This window comes from Myotis yumanensis, unplaced genomic scaffold (genome assembly GCF_028538775.1).
Source record: "Myotis yumanensis isolate MYYU_CA2020_CCGP unplaced genomic scaffold, mMyoYum1.0.hap1 SCAF_1, whole genome shotgun sequence".
NCBI lineage: Eukaryota > Metazoa > Chordata > Mammalia > Chiroptera > Vespertilionidae > Myotis > Myotis yumanensis.
Genome location: NW_027223752.1, coordinates 37,608,326 through 37,633,289, shown reverse-complemented (window position 1 = coordinate 37,633,289; position 24,964 = coordinate 37,608,326). Strand labels below are relative to the sequence as shown.

General features: G+C 40.7%; 1 protein-coding gene and 1 pseudogene across 1 annotated transcript in view; one reads left to right on the top strand and one right to left on the bottom strand.

Annotated features, from left to right (window-relative positions):
• ESR2 (estrogen receptor 2) overlaps positions 1–20,902 on the bottom strand; it is a 54,716-nt gene extending 33,814 nt beyond the window's left edge. The window contains exons 1-5 of the mRNA XM_070418638.1: positions 20,851–20,902; positions 10,045–10,498; positions 9,417–9,589; positions 5,294–5,410; positions 319–615 (exon numbers count right to left, since the gene is read on the bottom strand). Of these exons, the coding sequence (XP_070274739.1) occupies positions 319–615; positions 5,294–5,410; positions 9,417–9,589; positions 10,045–10,463 (1,006 nt within the window). The 5' untranslated portion in view covers positions 10,464–10,498; positions 20,851–20,902. The remainder of the gene's footprint in view (positions 1–318; positions 616–5,293; positions 5,411–9,416; positions 9,590–10,044; positions 10,499–20,850) is intronic.
• On the top strand, positions 5,921–6,870 carry LOC139012541 (small ribosomal subunit protein uS2 pseudogene; annotated as a pseudogene).
• Positions 20,903–24,964: the final 4,062 nt, after the last annotated feature.

The following is a 24,964-nucleotide window of genomic DNA, read 5'->3' as shown; positions in this document are numbered from 1 at the left end:
ATGGGTAAAAAAGAGCTGGGAACAGAATAGAAGGGGCCCTCCATATACACAAGCCTTCCTGCTCTGCCATGTCTGGTACAGAACCCAGAGGAGCCCAAGAATTCTAAATTGGAACCTGGCCACCCAGGCCATGTTGAAGGTGTAAATGTCGAGCTAGGAAGAAAGAACCTATTTCATTTACAGGTTGTAAATCAAGCTGTCAGACTGTTAAACACAGAGACATCTCTTGTGGACCTCCATTTTGTACTCTTGCCCCGTAAATGTTAGGGGCAGGCCTTTCTACAAACACACAGAAAGCCAAGACCCAGAGAGCCCTACCCGGAATTTTCTTGGCCCAGCCGATCATGTGCACCAGTTCCTTGTCGGCCAGCTTGGTCAGGGACATCATCATGGAGGCTTCGGTGAAGGGCGCGCTGGGGCGGCTCACCAGCACCTTGGGCGGCTCCGCCTCCAGGAGTGTGAGCACCAGTTGTTCCGGGCTCAGGGCGCTCAACAGTAGCTCCTTCACTCGGCTCACATGTCCATTTTTCTTGGCTTTGTTCAGACAGTGCAGCTGCTCATCAGAACTTCTCTGCCTGCGTACTATGCGGTACCCACACCGTTCCCTCCGGGAGCCTAAAGTGGAGAGCAGATAACAGTGCTTTCCCCTGTCCCTCCCCCAACCCAGCATCCAAGTTCCCCGAGTAGCCAGGGTAAAAATGAGTCAATAACATCATTGTAAGACCTGAGTCTAGTCTCAGAATGTGTCTTAGAACAGAAGCCCGACTTATTTTCTGGAGCCTGCAGGGCATGGACCAAAGATTATTATATTTGTAACTGTATTAGCAAAATCAGGAACATGAATTTCTAGGGACAATAGCCCAGAAGATCTTCAGGTCTCCATTTCAAGGTAATCTACAGATACTAAATCCATTTTTCTTTTAAAGAGTGATGACATATCTGTTTCCAAACCATGAAATTAGGAATTTTCTTCAAGCAGAAGATGGGGAAAAGTTAGGAAATGAACATTGATATTTCCAAACAGTTATCAAATGATACACTTTTATAATACATTCTTAAAATGTTTGCATGCATGTGTTTGTGTATCTATATGTATGTGTATATATTCTTTTCAGGCACACAAAAAAGTATATTTTAAATAATAAATTAATTTTTAAAAATCTGGAAAATATAGAAGAGTACAAATTTTGGCATGTTCTTTTAATGCTTTTTTTACTTTTCCATATTTTAATATATAAAATGATATCATAATGTATATACTATGATAATCATAATGTATATATTATTATATAACCTGCTTTTTATAATAAAAGATAATTCAAAACTCATATATATCAAAACAACAAAAGCAACAAAACCTAGTCTACAAATATAACACCAAAAATGATTGAAAGAAAAATAGAAATTGACAAATACACTAATATTATAATGAAATATTTTAACATATCTTTCTCAGCACTGACAGAGCAGAAATATAGGAGAAAATGTTCAGAAATCAGCTCAATGAACAAAGTTGATCTATAAAAACTCATGGACATTTGCAAAAATTATCACATACCATGTCATGAATAAAATCTTAACTTAAAATGTTCTCATATAGAGCATATTCTCTGACTACAATATAACAAAAATAGAAATTAACAACAAAAATATAACTTCCAAACCCCTATAAATTTTAACACAAAAGTATTTCTAAAGATCCATTGATTACAGACCAATGTGAATTAAAATTAAGAAAGATATGTCAGAATGTCATTAACATGGGTACAATTTTATATGAATTTTCCCTCAAAGAAAAAAATCTAAAAGTTCAAATCTGCAAAATGTCTAGTTTCTGTATTACCAATATATTTGTTCACTAAATTCAATTGTCCACATTTTTAAAAAATTTGTTAATTAGCAAGTATGAGAAAATTTTAATTATTTGCTCCCAAGAACATTTATCTGAATTTCTTCTTATCCTTGGCTAGTTGCAGTAGAAGGAAGGACTCCATCCATTTAGAGATATTTGAATCAAACCTATTACTAAAAGAATTACTAGTAAAAGCCTAAAACATACTCATTTTATTAGTAATCAGATAGAGTGCTACAGACAGTTAAGATCAATTATTAACCCCATGGTAAAATGGAACAAAATGTTTGGTTTAAGAAAGTACCTTTCTGATCACACATTTCTTTTTTGTAGAGTATATGAGAATAAGGAGTTTACATATAAAGAGAAAGGTTTTGAATCCATACAGTCAAATTTATTTGACCAACTTTTACTGATAAAGCACTTATATACCAGGCCCTGTACTAAGTTATGGGGATTCTGGGAATCAATCAAACAAAGCCTTTGACAAGGAACTCACATTTTTCTACCAAGGACATTTCTAGTGTCCTGATTGTGACACTTTAATCTTGGCAGAGTCTATGTGCCTGTGAGTGAACCTAATGAGAAACCACCAAATGGTAGTGATCATCTACTGTAAGCTTCTATGTGTTAGACACTGTTTATAGTACATAGATTATCTCATTCTGCAAACCGCCCTAGAGGACAGGTGCTGCTACTATCTCCAACGTACAGAGGAATAACCAGGCACAGGAGATTGCAAATCACTTCCCCAAGATAGAAAAGCTAGAAAATAGAAGAAGCAGGATCTAAACCCAATCAGTAGACTAAATCCCAAGCTGGCGCTTTAAATCACTCATTTATATCACCTCTCTAGCAAATTTCTTTCACGTATATTTCACCTGTATTCCTGAAAAGATGTCTGAGAGATGCTGAGCTCTTATCCCAACACAGGTCAAGTACATTTACATTTCAGTGTATCCTTCCAGAGAAGCTAGTCTGAAGTTAGTCTGATGGGTGTCCCCCTGCCATTTAGACAACTATAGCAATACCGCAAAAGAAAAGAGAGAATTGGAAATGCAGAAGAAAAAAATTGGTAACAGAAGAGACATGACTTCTGGATAAAAAAGGCAAGTGGAATGGTGCAGGAGAATCCAGAATGTGTCTAGGATCCCTAATCCTCTAAGACTGGATAGAAGGAAGATTGTGGGTAGAGGGTTTAGGGGGAGGGTAGACGAGAAAAGTGCTGGGAAAGTAGAGAGGCGTCGTTCAGAAAATTCATTCCTAATTGTCCTTCTCAGGGGTCAGTAAAGGGCCAAATATACAACTGTTTGTACATTAACCCATCTCATTTCTTCTGTAATCTCCAACGATATTTTTTCTTAGAGATTCCCTACCCAGTGACTTTTTGGCCAAATTCAATTCTCTTTTTCTCATTCTCTTTTCCAAGAAAGTTTCTAATTACGTACATCTCTATACTTTGCGTCATGAGTCTGTACTGTATCAAACTCACAACTGTATGTGATTTTCAATGGGGGTTGGGGTTGGGGGGAAAGGAACACTAAAATCTCATACCTATTCCTCACAAAACTCAATTAAGCAGGTATCTCTGTTTCAGAGATAAGAAAACTGAGGGTCAGAAAGGTCAAGTCGTTTGAGCACAGTCAGAGCCAGAAGTGATGAGACAAAAAAAAATGAGATTCAGTCTATGGCAGTCCAGTCCTCCTATTCTTCCCACCACATACACTGCCCCCTACAGGTGGAGTGTACATGTGCTGCTGCCCTGGTCCTGAACTTGATCAGGCTACAGCCATCCAACAGATCCTAGTATATAATAGATCCTATGACTAAATTGTAAATCATGTTTTTAAAAATATACGCTTACATTAAATATTGTTAACTTAAACCATGAAATATGTATTTTCAATCTTTTTTCAGAAAGCAAGGCTTTCTCTTTAAGCACCTCTGCCAATTAAATCACATTATTTTCCTGCATAAGCCATACCCATCATACACTGACAATGAATTTTCAGTTTCAGCTTCTTTAAAACAGAGTAAAACCTAGACACTCATAAAGCAATCTGAATTCAGAATCTTTATAGGCTTGTAACTTCCCCCTCAATCTCACCCATACTTACCTAACACAATCACTATCCATCCTATAATTTATAGTTTTATCCAAAGCTTTCACAGAAACAACTGTTTTCCCACTCATATTTCATATGTTTGCACAAACTTTCATTAAATTATAGAATTTAACAATTATGATGAGTAGAGGTTTGGGAAGAAGCCCAATGGTTACTGACAAGGATATAACTGAAGTGGTGAAAGCAGAAATGTTCGAGTGTTTTAGAGAGTAACCAATACACATGGGCTTTGAGAGGATGTTTTACAGAGGAAACGGAAAACATCGGTGCTTCTGGGAAGCCAGAGAACCGTGCTTAAATTAAGAGAGCTTCTGCTGTAATTCTGAACTAGGTGAGGGGTCTTATCTATTGTTCATATGAAGAAAAACAGGACAGAGAATGTTAAAGAGACAAAGTTACTAAAAGATCTTCAGATAGGAAAAAGAGAGATTTGTTTTAAAACTTTTAAATAGTTACAAAGAGAGAAATTACACTAACCACAGGGAAAAGTTCGGCTAGCAAAAGAGTAAGAAAAGTACAGACAGAGTTGGTATGAGTGTATAGAAACAAGCAAGTGTGTACAGACAAATGAATCAAAAGTTAGCTAGGTGGAAAGAACAGGATGCAGGCATTACTGTCAGCTGTTATACTAATGTGCTCATTTTCCTTTGTGTGTTTTTTTCACTAGTCAATAATGGAATAAAGAAATTTTCATGTATGTGTATATGTACATGTGTGTATGTATGTGTGTGTGTGTGCAGATATATATATTTACACAGGTATATGCACACATATATATTGTCATAGAACAAAATCTATGCTTTATGTACTTTCCATAGTTCCATCATATTTCTGACTCCTATGCATTTCTTCCCCACTTCTAGAAAGCTATTGGAGGGACAGGCATGAACCTATCTATGCCACCCAAGTAACACAAAATATGCTACTTTCTTGTCAGCTTTAACATGAGCATTTACCAGACCTCCATCCTTAGACTTTTCAAGGTCTCAGGTAGATGGTCATCTGGCCCCTGTGTGAGCACTTCAGTGGCTCGAGTTCCCTAATCCATGTGGCAGCCTATTCTGTTGTTAGACCACTTGAATCACAGAAAGTTCTTCCCTATATTGGGCCAAAATCTGCCTCCTGTAACTTACTCCCACTCACTCCAGCTCTATCTTCTGCAGATACAAGGCATAAGTCAACGCCGCCTCCAATGTGACAGCATACAAACACTTGAAGATAATTAACAAATCCTAAATCTCCTCTCACCCAGACTACAGGTCCTTTTAGCTTTCCGCATGTCCCACTTACAATAAAAAGGGAAATGAACACTCACCACACTTCACCATCCCGACTTCATAGCACTTCCGAAGTCGGCAGGCTTGGCAGCTTTTGCGCCGGTTCTTATCTATTGTACACTGATTTGTAGCTGGACAAATATAATCAGTATGTCCTACAGCAAAGCAAAAAGGTGAAGGTTATAGTTACAATATGTTCCTCGTCAACAACACTGATTATGCTACCCAGCTGAGAGATAAAGGACATCTTCTTAATGACAGGCACAGGTACAAAGGCCAAGTTCGGCCTCATCCATGCCTTGTTAGTAAAGGAAACCTGGGAATATTTTAATACCCTACTTTTTGACTAATAGGTTATTCTCTGCATGTACTTAGAATTCTCAAGAGATACATTTAGAAATGTTCTCCTTTGGACATGGAAAGTGACACAGTCACCTGGAAGTGATTTGCTCCAAATCACAGAGCTCCTCAAATATCAGGTCTCAAATTCAACTGCTTATATTCTTTAACATATATCCCCCTTTGAGATCTAATATGATATTCTTATGGGAATTCATAGTCAAATAAAAGAACTAAACTAGCTTTCCACGCTACCCAGGGAGGGCTCCATACGGCGTTGTTCTCGGTTCCCAAGTAACTTAAAGGGAAACTTTTCACAATGTTCTCGGTTCCCACGTAACTTAAAGGGAAACTTTTCACAATGTCCGGAGCCCTTGATGTCCTGCAAACGAAGGAGGAGGATGTCCTCAAGTTCCTTGCAGCAGGAACCCACTTAGGTGGCACCAACCTTGACTTCCAAATGGAACAGTACATCTACAAAAGGAAAAGTGATGGCATCTACATCATCAATCTGAAGAGAACCTGGGAGAAGCTTCTGCTGGCAGCTCGTGCCATTGTTGCCATCGAAAACCCAGCTGACGTCAGGGTCATATCATCCAGGAATACTGGCCAGCGAGCTGTGCTGAAGTTTGCTGCTGCCACTGGAGCCACTCCCATTGCCGGCCGCTTCACTCCTGGAACCTTCACCGACCAGATCCAGGCAGCCCTCCGGGAGCCAAGACTTCTGGTGGTTACTGATCCCAGGGCTGACCACCAGCCTCTCACAGAGGCGTCTTACGTTAACCTGCCCACCAGCGCTCTGTGTAACACAGACTCTCCGCTGCACTATGTGGACATCGCCATCCCTTGCAACAACAAGGGGGCTCACTCAGTGGGTCTGATGTGGTGGATGCTGGCCCGGGAAGTACTACGCATGCGTGACACTATCTCCCGTGAACACCCGTGGGAAGTCATGCCTGATCTTTACTTCTACAGAGATCTTGAAGAGATTGAAAAGGAAGAGCAGGCTGCTGCTGAAAAGGCTGTGACCAAGGAGGAATTTCAGGGTGAATGGACTGCTCCTGCTCCTGAGTTCACTGCTGCTCAGCCTGAGGTTACAGACTGGTCTGAAGGCGTGCAGGTGCCCTCTGTACCCATTCAGCAGTTTCCTACTGAAGACTGGAGTGCTCAGCCTGCCACTGAAGACTGGTCTGCAGCCCCCACTGCTCAGGCTACTGAATGGGGAGGAACAACCACTGAGTGGTCCTAAGCTGTTCTTCCACAAATTCTTAACAGAATGGAAATAAGGTTGATGGAAAATAAAGTTTCTAAAAACTTTAATAAATAAATAAATAAATAAATAAATAAATAAAATAAATAAAAATAAATAAAATAAAAAATAAATAAAAAAAATAAAAGAACTAAACTAGTCAATAAGGGAATAAAGAAATTAGCAAACTAAGTAAGAGCAAAAGAATTGCTATAACAATGGTTGAAGATTAGATTCTTCTCAATTCTTCACTCCCTCCCTCAGCCTTGTGACCTTGCAGTGTGCTAGAGTGGGCAGAACATACTTCCCCACCAACTGATGATGGACTTAGCCATGGGACTTGCGTTAGCCAATGGCATGTTTGTAGATGTGCTACTCCAACAATATGGCTTGGCCTCAAGTCCCCATAAGAAAATGCCTCTGGTAGCCACTAGCCCAGGACAATATGGAGAGAAATGGAGCAGATGTGAATTCAATCCAAGCTTTATGAAAAGAGCCAACCTAACAACTCACAGACCTACAACTAAGAAAAATAATGCTCATTGTAGTAAAATACTAGTTATATTGCAATCTCTAACTAAAGACAATGGTACTTCTTTTAATTCTTTTAAGGAAGAGAGAAGAAAATTTCCATTTCAGAAATTGTTTCAGACGCTACATGGAGGATGGATTAGAGACAGCAAACTGATGGAAGCCAGGAGACCAGGTGAGAACCTGCTGTAGCTGTGCAAACCAGAGATGAGGCTGCCTGGGCTGTGAAATGGTACGGAGATTGAAGAGAGCTATCGGGATCTGAGAGATTTAGGGAATGTAATAGGAGAGAAAAGAATTATAATTAAAAAGATGAAAAATAAAAGTGCAGAGGATATTTTGGTACCTTATTTCTTAATTGTGTCTTTCTAATAAACAATATGGCCTGAACTTCTTAAATTCAAGCTACAATGGGCCAGAATTTCAACATGGGAAATGAATGAGTCTCAATGATAAATTAAATGGGCAAGTCATAAAAGAAACAAACAAAAAATAAAGGAGAAGATTCCACTTATGTAAAGTTCAAAACTAGAGAAAACGAAACTGCATTGTTTAGGGATGTGTGCTTAGGTGGTAAAACCATGGCAAGGGCGTCAGAAGTTAGGATTGTCTTACCTCTGTAGGAAGGGAAGGAGCTGTGACTAGAAGACCACCCTGAGGACTCTGAAGATATCCTACTTCATGACCTGAGCACTAGTTACACAGGCATCTGTATTCCTTAAACAGGATATAACTAAATACTGGAATAAATACATTCCTTAACTCTATCCTCTCAGAGAGCCTGGAAGCAGGGACATCCAAGAACAATGAACGAACTAGCACCCAGATCTCGGTTTATAAATATCATTCTCTTTTTAAGAAGAAACGGGGCTCTTTGGAGAAACAGTTTATTTCAGGACTGGGGCAGAGATAGTACAAGATGAACCTGAAACAGCTTGTTGTGCTGGGAAGTAAAGAAGTGCTCAAGAGTTAATAGGGGTAAAAGGAGGGATATTTGTAACACTTTCAACAGTAAAGATTTTTTTAAGTGCCCAAGAATTATGGGTACATCACACACACACACACACACACACACACACACATACATGAAAAGTAAAGCAAACAAACTCATAGACACAGACAACAGTATTGTGGTTACAGAGGTAGGGAGAGGATAAAGAGAGTAAAGGGAGCTAAATATATGGTGATGGAAAGAGACTACACTTTGGGTGGTGAGCACACAATGCCATGTCAAGATGATGCATCACAGAATTGTATACTTGAACTTATATAATGTATTAACCAATGTCACCCCAATAAATTTAATTCAATAAAAAAAGAAAGTGACTTCAGCAAATTTGGGCTGGCAAGGGAGGAATAGCATGGCAAGGACAGGTGAGATGATGACCTAACTGGCCTTGAAAGCAGGTGTGCACAATTTAAAATTTATTAAAAAGATGATTTTAAAAAACTACTCGGCCCAACAGGAATTTGGAGACTGGTAGGGAAATAGTCTAAACCCAGACAAGGAAACAAGAGGATTGTGAATGGAGGCTCCACTAGTTCAGGACAAGACAGGCCTCTAGATCAATTCTCAAAGCCCACTGGAGTTGAATTCCTGATTTCTGACCATCTCCATAAGATGTATTTATTCTCTCTTCCTCAGGAGCCAGCCCACCATCATGTCTGTTATTCATGCCAGATATTAAACATAAGTCAAAGGAAGAAATGATCTTTGCAATTCCTAATGAACACACATTTTTTTCCAAGCTTTACCTTGACAAGAGTTGTAACTAGATGTCTTCTCCCAAGAAGATGGTGATGGATAATTGTAAGGCAAGACCCATTTGAGTTCTGGGGTTCTGAGGTGGAGATCCACAACTTATAAAGTGCTTTAAACTTGAAACAATCCACCCCAACCCCAAACACACATGATCCTTTAAACTGCTCATCAAGTACTTTGTGTACAAGAGGCCAGTGGTGAAATTTTTGCCAGGTCATCTGCCAAACTATTTGAAAGCAAAAGTGGAAAACTCAAGAAACAACTAACAATACTCTTGTACCTTGAATGCTTCTTTTAAAAAAGGCCTTACATCCTTCACATGACCAGACTCCATAGTGATATCCTGATGCGTAGTCACTGCAGACAGCACAGACGTGGGCATCCCTCTTTGAACTTGGACTAGTCACAGGGCTGGCACAACTGCTCCCACTAACCTTCCTTTTCAATGTCTCTCTGGAGGCAAAGAAAATATTCTTGTAAAAAGCATTAAGGGGAAAAGAGAGATTTCCTAAGAAAATACAGAAACACAGCATGCAGCACGAACGTTGCTTCATTTATCTCTTTGCCCTCCAGGGTTCATAAACACTAAATTGTGTTTCACTTACAAGATAAGGAGGATCCAAATTGAAAGTAAAGTAAAAATTTCTTTTTCAAACCCGAATCACTTCATCTGAAGAAAAGTGATGTAAATGGTCATGATTGTGAGTTCTCTCCACAACACAGATCTACAAACTCAACTTTTAATGAGAACTTGAATATTAAAATGGATATTCTAGAATATCATGTTCTAGGTGCTCTAAGTAATCAATGTGACTAATAAAAACCTCATATAATGTATATCTTTCTTCTCAAAAAATCATAAAGCGATTTGAATAATGCCCATGAACTACAGTAAAGACTAGATTTACCTGTTTACAGGTAAGGTGTGTTCTAGTGATCTTGCTTCACACCAAGGACTCTTTTGAGGTTCTGCATACAGAACTGAAGACTGGCAATGGATGGCTAAAGGAGAGGGGTGTCCAGGAGTTGGCCACAACATGTTTGGGCTTGTGGTCTGTCGACCAGGTCCGCCCTCCGAGTTACTGCCACTGCTGGGAATACTGTAATTCATCACAGCCGGGCTGTAGAATGTCATGGCCGAGTATTCATGGCGGCTCTCTACATAGGAGGAAGGTATGTATATGGGGCCATGCTCCAGGGGAAGGATGGACTGACTGCAGTTGTAGGAAGCAGGGGAGTTAAGGCTAGACGGTGAGTTTTTGATATCCATGTCTTGAATAGGTAACATCTGAGAAAACTCCTTGTGAGAAGAGCCACATAGGGACATTATAATGGTCTCAGTCTCATGGGCAGGTATAATGGCTGTAAAGAGTAAAAAAGACATTTCTTAGTCAGAGATACAGGCATAACTATTTAAAATGTTTAAGCATTTTTATTAAACACACACACACACACACACCCCCCCACACACACACACACACACACACACTGGTATGAGCTTAGAAATACATCCTGAAAGATACACATGAAAATATTAACCTCAGAAGGATGGACATGTAAAGCAATGGACTCTCATTTTCTACTTCATTCACTTCTTTATTGTTCTTGTTGATAACCAGAAGAATTTTACCATGGGAATGTGTTATAAAATTAAAATTCATAGGCTTATATGAAAATTACTGGGGGAGGGGGGATTAACCTGGAACAAGATAAAGTTGTTACAGAAAATTAATCAAGAATAACCAGGGAACCCCAGAAGGAGCACATCAATGAGCAGGGCCAATAACAAAGAGCAAGGACTCACCAGACCAATGTAACTGTCAGTTACCAGTTTATTCAGCTTCTATATATGCTCCCTTCAAACAATCGAGTTCCCATAGCATTTAAAATGACCCAATGCTAAACTTTCTCAGTAGAGGGCGCTGCAGGGACACTGCAGGAGGAAGAGGATGCTGTGATTTCTGGCCCATTCATTTCCTATTTGTGTTCATGACAAAGCCCATTCCAATTATCTTTGTTGTCTCTTTCATCCAATCACCTTTAATCACCAAGGCACATTGGTTTTTTCTCCACGGTGCCTTTTCCCATGCTGTCCTTTGCCACCATCTGAGCAAGCTCTCTTATCTGAGCATCTGCAATAGGCTCCTTACTACTTACTCCTCATCCAAAGAGCAGCCAGATTAACATTCTTCAAAGCCAGCTCTGATCAGCCCTCCGCTTCCCACCAGCTTCTGAGGTAAGTCACGGTCTTCTAACATTCAAAGCCTTCCACTGTTGTCCCATCCCATCACTCCACTCTGATCTGCTATTTTCCTACAGGAAACCTGCCATGTCCATAAGGAATATGCAAAGTCCGTTGGTTGGCATTGTATGCCTTAACAGTTTTTTTCATTCTTAACACCCCTACAGTTAACATACAAATTTAATCCTTTTTATCAGATTACAACTATATAGAATCCTTCTTGAAAATGGTAGAGGTGGGGTGGAATTACAATTAGATTTTTAAATACCTTGAAGGCACCCACTATATTTTATTCACCTCCCACCACAACTCAATAATTATTTGTTAGAAGGAAAGAATGAGGAAATATGTTTAAAATATAAGATTTCACCAAGCAAGGGTATTAATCAAAGGTGAGAGCACTTTTCAGCAGGCATGGTGCTGTGCTGAGAGAGGGGATTTGAGTGAGTCCCAAAACATGCACCCTGCCTTCGGGGAACCCTGTGTCAGGGAAAGGAGGCAGGATCGACCAGGTAAATGATAATGAACCAATACAAAAGGTGCTACCATTTCTAATCAACATTGATTGACCACAAGGGACAGGAAAGAGAATGGTAGCTGGAGAATGTAGGATGGAGGAAGTCTATTTTGTTTTTTAAATCTATGTGCATTTTATTAATCAGGAGTAATTTCATGTTTCAATTACTTAGATTCCCAATCAACATATACAATCCCTGATTCCTAATAGAAAATATGCAGGATAAAATGAACTATTGCCAAAAGTTTCCAAACTTTTTTTAAAATTGTGGTAAAAACATATAACATGAACTTTATCATCTTAACCATTCCTAAGTGTACAGTGCAGTGTTAAGTACATTCATACTGTTATGCAACCAATCTCTAGAACTCTTTTCATCTTGTAAAATTAAAACTCAACACCTGTTAAACAACAGTTTCCCCCATTCCTCCCTCCCCCAGCCCAGCAACCACCTTACTTTCTGTCTCTGGATTTGACTACTTGGTCCCTCATATAAATGGGATAATATAATATGTGCCTTTTTGTAACCGACTTCTTTCACTTAGTATAATGTCCTCAAGGTTCACCCATGTTGTTGCATGTGTCAGAATTCCCTTCCTTTTTACGGCTAAATTCCATTGTATTTATGCATTACATTTTATTCATCAATGAAGGGTTTTAAATAGATGCTTAAAAACATTTACAGATCCATGGAAATGACCTAGGTTAGAGTGAGTGGCTGGCATAGGAGAGACCATAGAAGTTGGTGATTAGGTCATTGGTAACCTTGTAGGTGGAAGATCCAGGACTGACAGCACTGCAAAAACTTCTCTTATTTCAATCCACCTACACATACACCAGCTCACTGTACTTATGTTTTCAATATTGTATCTTGGCAACTTCATTTTAGTGCATTGTTTTTGCTACATGATCTCAGCATATCTTATACAAGCAAATATTTCATCAAAAGGCATTTAAGGCACATTAACAGCACACTTTAAACCATATACAATTATAACAGTTGAAAGCAAAATATTTAAAGTAACAGGTGTAACAAATTGTATCTATGCATAATAAAATGGAGGTAATATTTAAATTTTGTACTTATTAAACTTTTTTTTAAAAAGGTGTAAGAAAACAGGCTGGCGTACCCAATTACATAAATAAAAAGTATATCCAAAAGTTAGTGTGGTCACCATGTTGAGTATATTAACTTTCTTATACAAAGTACTACTCAAGGTAAACTTATATATAAATAAAGTCAACACTCTCAATAATCAAATGAAGACTAAATTATATTCAGGAAATTATGAAGCAGGAAAGCAGTGAATTTTAGAATAACAATTTCAACAGGAGACTTCAAATTAATACTCAATTAGCTCTGGCCGGTGGCTCAGTTGGTTGGAGCACTGTCCTATACACCAAAGAGTTGGGGTTTTAATTCCCAGTCAGAGCACATATCTAGGTTGCAGGTTTGATCCCCAGTCAGGGCACTTACAGGAGGCAACTGATCAATGTTTCTCTGTCTTTGTCTTTGTCTTTGTCTTTGTCTTTCTCTTTCTCTCTCTCTCTCTCTCTCTCAAATCAATAAACATATCCTCAGGTGAGGATTAAAGAAATTAATACTTAGTTAATGAAAAATAAATAAATAAAACAGATTAAACAAAATAAAGACATTTTGGTCAATGATGGTATTACTGAATTTCATGTTGTCTCAACTTTACATTGCCCAAAAGAAACATATTTAGCATTTTAGCATAAGTATTTCAGCAAAGACAACAAAAACTTCTATATTTTCCTTTTATTAGACCTCTTAAAACATTAAGCTTCTACTGACACAAAGTGATAAATAGTAGCATGGAAATTCACGAACTTGAAATAACACCTCCCTTTACCTAGTTGGAAAATGATCACACAATTTAAAATGAATATGACATCTCTCTCAAAAGCAGAGAATCAATCTCATCACTCATTTTCACCTATAAGTGAAACTTTCATTCTCGGCCCAGAAATGCTGAAATGACCTGTCAGACACACACCACCAAATGGCAAATGCCAGGATTCATCCAAGCAATCAATCAGGTGCCACGTGACACTGCTTAGAAAATTTGGATTTCACATATATACTCCAATCAACCTCTCTAGAATTTCCACACATCCCTGTACCATGATAATTAATGTGAGAGAACTGGTTGCTGGACAGTGATTAAAAGACTGTATGTTGTTTTTTAGTTGGATATATTTTAGATGTATCCAGATTCATGTGACAATTCAGTGGAATCTTGGATAATTAGTAACTTGGTAGCCAGTGAAAAAGGATTTTCTTCTTAAGCCAAGACTCAGTAAGGGGTGATGAACTGAAATCACTGCAGTAGACCTGGCAGGCAGGAGAACAGGTAGCAAAAGAGAAATCTTCCCCACTGAAGGTCTATACCAGTGAAAGTGAATTTTTTTAAAACCTGTCTGGTCACTTAAGTAGTCCTACTCTAAAACAGGGATATAAACTGCTTGGAGAAAAGAACTGCCAAAAAATAAAATGTCTTCAACATTATAGGACAGGATTTCCCCCCACTCACTTGTTTGAACACCCAAGCATTGCCTCGGTGACTACAATACCTGGTACAACAGGGGAAATAGTCTCTGAACAGTTTCATTGTTGGGCCTGGCAGGCATGCAATTTCACCTGGGCAGCAAAGGAACGAGAACCCAAACACCCCAATTCTACGAAGTAACCATTTTTTTGCATGTCAGTTTTCTTAAATTAGTCATCTTAGCCAAAAATAGTTGGCCCATTTCCTTTGTGACCCTGTCTTCTGTCCAGAATTCTCTCTCCACTGGCCCAGCACACACACCTGTGTTGAGCCCCCTCGGATCACATCTGCATTCAGCAGCAGTTTTTTGTACACATGGGATTGTACATAGTGTTCTATCATACTGACTGGGAAACACATTTTAGCTCTTTAAATGAAATCACTTGAAATTCCAAATACTGACAGTGATTCCTTGAAGAAAAAGGCAGGCCTTGAGACAAAGCAGAAAGACACTCCAGAAAAACTAGACTGGTTTTATCAAAGTACCTATAAAATCTAGTTAAAGACTAAAGAAGCAATCACCACCAGGCCTGTCTTTACATATTTTCTGGCTCCATGGACAGAGCAATACATGGGGTCCCAGCTCTGCCTGGGAGCCAGGTGATCTTAGACAAACCACGCAAACTCCTGAACTTCCATTTCTATGTCTTCCTCAGCAGAAACGGGGACCGCCGAGGGGCTGCACCTTCCACAGTGCTTGGACAGGAAATGAAGTGACGGATGTGAACGCATCCTGTAAGGTATCATTACATGTCCAAGAGGGGGAAGTCAATCTACTGCCATGCCACTGGATGGGCCTGAGTATTTCCAGATAATTTAGGTTAAAATGCCTTTATGGCCACCTTGAACATTTTTGTCTCCTATTTTTCTTTCTTAACTTCTACTCTACAATCCATCACTACCAGCCCAAAAAGCTGGGCCAGCGGCAGCCTGTCAGACTGTGTGGAGCACAAAACGCCACATTCTCCTTATGCTGTGTTCGCAAGCCTGTCTATCACACCTGCCCAAGCATTCAATGCAAACACCCACACCTGTGTGCCCCACACAAGTCATAAATTCACACTCAACAACGCATATACTAGAAAGGGTTTCACGGAAAAGATACAAAATATTTCTGAAGTGTCAAGCATCCTTGATGTGTGCATGTGGTTGTTTGCCAACCATTGGCCGCAAGTGTCTTTTTTCCTAAGCAAAATATTAATGTTCTCAGTCAACTTAATATTAATTAGAAAAAAGAAAAAATACTCCAAAACCATCATAGAACTGATTGTTAATAATTGATTCACATGCAACTCTTAAGAACATATATCTTCCAAAATGAGAAAAATACAATTCCCCTAGTAGCCCACTGGCCCTCACTGGGCGGGATGGGAAACAGACTTTTGAATAGGGGAAGAGGCTCAGGCTCAGGGTTATCGCACGCTGAGGCAGGAGGATAGGGAAAGAGCCTATCAATCTTCTCTCATCAGCAAGTCTTCCTGAGACCAACAGTCAGAGACAATGCTCCACTCTCAGGAAACTAAACCATATTCAAATATTCATTTGAAGCAGGATGGGGAAGAGCTGTGGGTAAAGAGATTCAAGAGGACATAACCAATGCAGAAGTTACACGGAAAACACTCAACTCCCCTTCCAGCCCTGGGTTAGACAGAACACAAAACATTCACCAGCAAAAGGTTGCAGTCCTGCTTTCAGAAAACACAGATAATTCCAGTAATCGTCTTTCCAGGTGATCCTCACTCTCCTGTCCATTGGAAAGTACACCCACACAAAGATTCCCCACTAAAGGCTCTTAATTATCAAGAGCTGTAACAGTTCCAGTTACAAATGCCAGCGATCCAGTTTGCTGGTGTCTCTCATAAACTTGCCTCTCTGCATATCCTCGTTACTGCCTCTGTAGTTCTCTGAAAGGTATTTAAAATGCAGGCTCTTGTCTCTCATAGCACGAAGGAAAAGCAAAAAGAAAGATATCATCTGACAAATCTTTATAGGGAGTTACTAGCAATAATGGGCTCCTGTTTACTGAATTGAATAATGTATTAAACAGTAAAAAATATTAGTCTGCAAAAGATTTTGCATCTATGTCCTGCAGGAAAATCTAGATTTCAAAGCATGAACACAGAAATGAAGAAATCCTGACATCTACAAATAAATTGGACACAGACACTAGCTCCTATAGAGGAGAGTATTTTAACTTAAGCAGGCACACTCTCTATATTTTATTTTAAACTAGAGGCCCAGTACTTGAAATTCATGCATGGGGGGGGGGGGGCGGGGGCGGGGATCCCTTAGCTCAGCCTGCCCCTTCTCACAGTCTGGGAGCTCTCAGGGGATGTCCTACTGACAGCTTAGGCCTGCTCCCTACGGCTTAAGCCACCGTCTGGCCTCCCTCTGCAGGAGGCAACCAGGCTGATCAGGGGAATACGCCACCCCTATCACTCTGCTGCTGCTGCCACTGCCGACCACTGCAGCCACCAAGGTGTTTTCATCAACATGGACTCCAGTCCCTTCACCATGAAAAAATGACAACTTTCTTTAGGCATTTTTAAGATGTCTCTTTCATAAGATATGACATTTCTTTCTTTTTTTTTTTTTTATCCTCACATGAGGATATTTTCCCATTGATTTTTAGAGAGCATGGAAGAGAGAGGGAAAGACAGAGAGAAACATCAATGTGAGAGGCATACCTCATTTGGTTGCCTCCTGCATGAGCCCTGACCTGGGCCCCAGCCAGGGAGGAGCCTGCAACCTAGGTATATGCCCTTGATCAGAATCGAACCTGGCCCCCAGCCGCAGCCGTGGGGCTGGGGTTTGGGGCCGGCCCCCTGCGGGTTGTTCCCTCCGGCTCCGGCTCCGGCTCCGGCTCCGGCTCCGGCTCCGGGGCCAGGCGAGGGCTGCCCTTTCTGTTGTTCTCTCTGGCTCTGGACCCCCGCCAGGCCCCTCCTCCTGAGCTGGTTGTGACCTTTACGGCATCTTGGCCTAATTTGCATATTACCTCTTTTTATATACAAATTGTCATTTTTCAATCACTCTGTTGCTCTTCACTATTTGATAGTATCTAATTTCAGGTAACATTTAATCTCAAGTATAATAAAAGTATTTCTTAGATGCCACAATTATAAAGAAACAATACATTATATTAATATTACATAAATAATAAGTAAATGTTAAATGGCTTGTATTTTAGTTTAGGATAACTAATGATATACACCATAACCAAAGACTTTAACCACAATGGAATACAAACTTTTTAAGAATTCAATCTAGCTCTAACCAGTTTGGCTCAGTGGATAGAGCATCAGCCTGCAGCCTGAAGGGCCCCAGGTTCAATTCTGGTCAAGGGCACATGCCTGGGTTGCGGGCTCGATCCCCAATTGGGGGCATGCAAGAGGCAGCCAATCAGATTCTCTTACATCATTGATGTTTCTATCTTTCCCTCTCCCTTCCTCTCTGAAATCAATAAAAATATTTTTTAAAAAGAATTCAATCTATTAGCTCAATATGAAGTTAACACTTAGTCCAAGTCTCCAGTTTCCTATTTATAAAAGTTTTGTCTTTGCCTCAATTTACATAGGATTAAAACAAAATACCACAACCTGACTCATCCCTCCTCTCCCCCCTCCCAAAAAAAAAGAGAAGGAGGACTATTACTTCTAAGTGAAAACATATTTAAGTGCAAAACTATAAAATCAGCGAAAATCAGTGAGTTCCAGGTTCAGGGTGGGTGGCAAGGGTTGGTTACAAAGGCTCAAAGGCAACTTTTGGAGGATGAGGGTGATGGAACTGTTCTCTTGTCTTGATGATGGAAGTGATTATATGACTGCATGCAACTGTCAGAATTCACAGAGTGGGATAGCTGGAGGGGCTAGATTTTACTGTATATAAATTATACTGCAATAAACCTGCCTTTTTAAAAATGTTATTATGTCTAAAACAATGTGCTAGACACTGAATTATGAAGTCTAACATTCAAGTGCATGCATATTCCTCAAGGCTTCTAGAGGTAATTATCAAAAGTTACCAGTAAATGATTCAGATTCAGCCTTCAGTATTTTATATAATTATTTTAGTATCTATTTATAGATATATAAAATGACTTAGAACATGAACTAAAATTATCACAATATGTATTTTGAATCATTACCTGTTGGATACACATTTATTGAAAATTGCAGCCTTATTCTTAAAAATGGACAGACATATCAATATCTATTAAATGCTAATTGTATTTTAGGGGTTAAATTTACTATAAATTTTACCTTTTCCATGTTTGTATATGAATTTTGAGAAATGTAAAAGGTGATTAGATTCATTGAAGTTCCTAAAAACCACTATGCAATTTGTCCTAAATATGTTTTTAATTAGTTGCAGAGACTATATATCTTAAATGTTACAGGAAAGCTGGCTGCTTTTAAAGTACACATTTACAGTAATTCAACAAAAAAATGCTTTAACATAAAATGGAATCCTGAGGCTTCTGCTTTACCACCTATTGATGAACAGATCCTTACATTTTCCCTCTTCTAGAATGCATGCAGAAACATACTGATTTTCTAGAGGGAAAAAAAACAAAAACAGAAGTCAAAAAATGTGTGCAATATTCTTTTCATAATCATAGCACATTTACTTTCTACAATGCTCTCAGCACAAATGTTTCTTTTCACATGTTCACTATTTCAACAAACATCCTTACACACACACAAAGGAGTATAGCCAGTGAGTTTAGAAAAGTATAACTAAAGTGAAAATTCCTAATGGAATGCCCACGTAAATACCAGAAATCTAACAAAATAAGACAAAATCCTTCTTCCAAAGGTTGTGTGCCACAAAGTTACCTCTTAAAAAGCTGGTAAAATTGAATCAAACTTATTTTCCTAAGTAGAAACCCACTCAAATCCAAAATTCTGTTTTTCACGAAATTAATATTCCCTTGACTTACTTTTATGCTTCCAATATGAATTAGGCAGGAATAGTAACACAAAGGATTAAGAAGCAACAGTTGGGATCCTCTTCAGTAGATAAAACATCCCGGAACTTAATCTCCCTCAGTCAGCCCAGAAACCAATCTACTTTCTCATAAGACAAAAGGAATGCCAGTCAGTACAGTTTAAACCCCCAGTCACCTGGCCGATGCCCGGACATCGTCCCAGGCCCACAGAACCCCAGCTGAACAGCCCTGTTCAACTTTCCTTTTGTCAACATTTCACCGCTGTCGGGAAACCCACGAGAAAATCATTAGACGAATGATTTCTTTTAAACAGACATGTATTATTAGCACAATCAACCCAGAGCTTACAGGCACAAGCTAATTAAATAAGTTAACTCGCCCACGTCTGGGATGAAAATATTTTAGCCAGAGCATGAAATTTCTGTTCCCAGTTTTCAAGACAGTTGAATTGGGAAGGGGAGGTGTCTTTTATTCTCAATAGTACTGGTTTCCCACTGCAGGATTTCAAACAGGAAATCAGACATTTAAATCACACCTTCAGCGAAGGGGCACCTACCTCACCGGCCTAGCAATCTCTGAAATGCGGACTCGAGCTTTTCCCGAGGCGTTCTATTCCCCGCACCTGGCAGGCAGCCACCAGCTGCAGAGTGAGCGCACCTCGCGCAGCGCAGACCGCGAACGCCAGCCTTTCCCGCAACTCGGAAAGCCGGTCACAGCCCAGCGGGGTCCCGCTCCCGCCGCCTCCTTTCTGCCCAGCAAGTTCCCATAGGCGGCTCTCGCGGCAGGAGCGGGGTGGGGTATCAAAGGGTCCAGTAGCCGGGGACGCTGCTAAGCTCACAAACAACTGGACCAGGAGCCTCCTCCTCCTTTTAAAGACCCGGGAGAGGTGGGCGGAGGGGAATCCAAGAGCCCACGTGACCGCCGAGCGGGTGGCCGGGAGATCTCCGGAGGACCCCGACTCCCTAGCTCAGGATCCACACGCACCTGGGCGACGTGGGACGCCCCGGGAAGAGGCTCGCAGTCACCTGCAGGGGTAGCGATGCACAGATGGCGCCCCTCGCCCTGTCCCGGGTTTAGGGAGTCTGAGGCGGGGCCTGAAAAAGTGCATTTCTAACTAGGTTCCGGGTGATGCTGAAATGGATGCTGCCGGTCTGGGGACCACACTTTGAGGATCTAGAGACCCTGACCCACGTGACCTGAGAAGTGCGGGATGCTTGGATCTCATTAACGGCGGAAGTCTGACTGAGAACCTAGTGGTTAACCCTGAGAGGCTTTGAGCTGGCCCAATCCCCAGCAGCACGAGCCACCGCGTGCCTCTGGACAGGCAAAGCCGCTCGGCCAGGTCGGGAGGGGAGGTGTGGGTTCTCAGCTCTCAGGGACTGGCCGGGGAGGCCTTTCGCCTCAGATCAAAGATCCCAGGAACATCCACAAACTCACCTGCTGTAAGGAAGCATCCGCGAGTAATCTGTGCCTGCTCTGCCGCGGCGCCCCTCTTCTCTGGCTGCGCCTCTGTCCAGCTCACTCCGGGGCGAGCGTCCCCTGGTGGCAGCTCCAGTTCCCCCACCTCTGCAGGGTTCCCAAACTCTCCTCCCCTACTCCGCAGTCGTCCACGGTGTGTGGACTAGGACTGTACTATAGCTACTAAGAAGCAACTGGCTTTAGCACAGCTGTTTGCAAAAATGAAGAGGAAAGTAGCAGATGTCCCATAGCCATCTCTAGTGAGTTCTCGGTTTCTAGGAGTGAGGTCCACAGGTGGTGGAGACAGGCTCCAAATGTGGAGAGCCACCACTTTATTTTTTTTTTCCAAAATATATTTTTATTGACTTTTTACAGAGAGGAAGGGAGAGGGATAGAGTTAGAAACATAGATCAGCTGCCTCCTGCACGCCTCCTACTGGGGATCGAACCTGCAACCTGCACGCCCCCTACTGGGGATGGAGCCTGCAACCAAGGTACATGTCCTGGAGGGACCTTTCAGTCCACTAAGCCAAACTAGTCAGGGCAAGCCACCCACTTTATAAACAAGGTAACAAAAATCTCTACTCCACCCCACTCGGATTTTCATTAAAGCCAGGACTCCTGGACTCCAGGACTCTCAAGTTGTAAGGCAGAGGAGTTAGTTTGGACAGGAAGTAGAGTTAGCGGACCAGATCCACCCTGGGAAGAACTGTAGAGGACAAGATGCTTATCTTTGCCAATCTCAGTCTCCCTGCTCCCTCTCCTGGGTGTCTCTCCAGGTACCCAGTGCCCATATCTCCTTCCTTCTTTCCACCTTAAGGAGAAAAATCTTAAATAATTGTTAAAAAGATCTTTCTCCCTTCCTCTCTCTCTAAGAAAAAAGAAAAATCTGTTTTTAAAAAACCACACACACACACACACATATTATTGGGTGAGGATTAAAAAACAACCCTGCAGCCCTAGCTGGCTTGGCTCAGTGGATAGAGCGTCACCCTGTGGACTGAAGGGTCCCAGGTTCGATTCTGGCCAAGGGCACATGCCTGGGTTGTGGGCTCGATCCCCAGTAGGGGGTGTGCAGGAGGCAGCCAATCAATGATTCTCTCTCATCATTGATGTTTCTATCTCTCGCTCCTTCTCCCTTCCTCTCTGAAATCAATAAAGAAATATATTTTTTAAAAAAACAAACAACCCTGCAACAAATGGCTAGAAGAGTGTAATGCTATATAGCAAGGCTTTGAGTTGACACTCTCTCTCTTCTGAGCCTGAGGACAACTGAGAAGATCTAGGTCCTGTGATGCTCTTACCTGCTCTAGAGTAGCGGTCCTCAACCTGTGGGTCGCGACCCCTTTGGGTGTCGAATGACCCTTTCACAGGGGTCACCTAAGACCATCGGAAAACACATATATAATTACATATTGTTTTTGTGATTAATCACTATGCTTTAATTATGTTCAACTTGTAACAATGAAAATACATCTGCATATTAGATATTTACATTACGATTCATAACAGTAGCAAAATTGCAGTTATGAAGTAGCAACAAAAATAATTTTATGGTTGGGGGTCACCACAACATGAGGAACTGTATTAAAGGGTCGTGGCATTAGGAAGGTTGAGAACCACTGCTCTAGAGTAACAGCACCAGGCTCATTCTCCATATTATGTGGCTATAAATTAGTCTGTTTTAAATAAAATCTAGAGATGAAACCCTAAGTTTATGGAATTAATAAGAGAAAAGGGAAAGACTTGTTGAACCTGCAATAACACCTTTATTTCATGGCGATGAATGAGAAAGGTGAGATTACTAATGTGATATGTCAGGTTATCTTAGCTGCTCATAAATTAGGATTCATAAAACAGAATTTGATATTTGAAAGTTGAATTTAGGTAAAGCTCTTCAGGATCATGTATTTTGTGGAAATAAAAATGGGCCTAATATTTATGCATCTTTACAGCCCAGGCACCACAGTAGGTGGGCTCAAACAGGTTGGTTCATTTTTATTTCATGTAATCCTCATAACTTCCCTATATGGCTGTCCCTGCTTTATAAATGGGGAAACTGAGGCTCAGAATGATGACATTTCTTTTGTAAGGTCACCCTTATGGATGTGGCAGAGTGAAAATTCTAAGAAAGTTCTTGCTTTCTCCACTGTTACCTGTGATGCTTTTGTTATTTGTTGTGTAAACTGAGCATGTTTGTCCTGAAGGGCCCAGATCTCGATGAAAGAAATTTTGGGAAGTTCTTGTCTATCCATGACCACCTGTGTGCATATTTACATAACTTTATTCTTTATTGACATATGTTTGACTGGAGCCCTTAGTAAGGTGACCAAGGGCATAAGCAGCAAGGTAGACCTAACCTGATACCTGGGCACCCAGACCACAGGGCAAGGTTACTCTGACCTGCAGCTGAAATGAACCACCTGGCAGCCAGATGTGCAGCCAACTCCTTATAAGTCACCCTCCTTTGTCTCAGTCCTTGGTCTTTGACATTTGCAAACAGGCATGTAAACGTTTAGTCCTGCCTAATGCTCCTTGAAGGGACTAAAATCCCACCCAGATCTCTTCACACCTTGAGTTTCTAATTTTCTATCCATTTTAAAGCAAACAACATGAAGAATATATGTTCTTGTCTTCAGTTGGCTTTATCCAACTCTAATGGAAGCAATTCTCTCTTAAGCTAGAAAAGAAACGAGCCCCTGGAGGTCACTGGCATGAATGTGAACACCAGTTGAGAAAGAAGATGTTAAAAACCTGTTAGAAATGGTAGCAAATTGTAACATGCAATTTCACAAATAACTCAAATGCAATTCTGGAAGTGCAGCATCCTTACTCTTCTGGCACAGAATAAGATAATATGAATAACAGATCAGACAGTGTAATATTCCCAGAAGTGAGGTCAGAAAGGAAACAGCCTATAGACAGACATGGCTTAAGAGGCCACAGATTCTAATAATATTGTCTGATTCCATGGAGTTTAGAATTCAAAAAAATTGACTAAAGTTTTTTCTACTTCTTGTAAATATATTTAACATTTTCAGGTTCTTTGTTCCTATCATGGAAGGTTACGAGCAATGTCTCATACTGTTCTTCAGACCCCAACCCACTAACATGTGAGTAATGCACGTTGCATTAATGGTTCTTAGGAAAATACAGACCCTCGCTTTTGTGCACAGAGAGAAGGCGCTTCTTTCACATATATTTTTACTTGGCCTGATGGGCCTAACCAAAGAAAGGAATGGTGTTCTCCGTTTTTCAATCCCCTCCTTTAGTGGGAATTACAGCCAGAAAACGAACTGCAAGTAGTTCAGACAGCTTCTGAGGGATTGCCAATGTTGTCCAATACACATGCTCCCTGCATCTTCCCCTTTCTTTCTCTTCTTCTTACATCTCTGTCCGGGCAGTTTTGCTCACTGATCTCCCCACGGTTCCTTACGAAGAGAACTCCCACCCTAGGATGGCATTGGCTTGTGCAGTTAACAAAGCACTTACATGGCTATGACATGATTCATTTCTACACCAACTCTGTGACAATTGTAGCCCCACTTTACAGTTAAGGAAACTTAAGTGAGTGCTTCAGATTTACACTGAGAGGAACCTAGGTCAGGTCACCTGACTCATGTAGATCCATACGTGCCTCCTGAGAAAGATTCTTTCCCTGTGCTTCTAGGGAGCACTGGGGTCTGTAAATGTCTGCCATATTGCTACTGCTAGTACCTGTACGTTTGTGCCAGCTTGACCCCATCCCTCCCTCTGCCTTTCTCACCCTATCTTGGTTTAAAATAACATTCAAGGGAGAAAATTATTGACAGCTCTTTAGTTTTTTTCACCCTAAAATTATTCTCACACAAAAAAATAAAAAATAAATACTCACATGACATCACATTTGTTCTTTCATAGAACACTCTTCTTTGACAACAATTCTTGCCCTCGCGCATTTATCTCTTCTTGAGGATGCCACCTTAATGCTTTAAGTCCCTACCTGAGACAAGAGAATAGGAAGGTGCTCACTCAGATGATGACTAGGGGGAGGAGGAGGAGATGGCCACCATTTATTCAGCAATTGCTTAGAAATCCTTTCTCTGCATTATTTC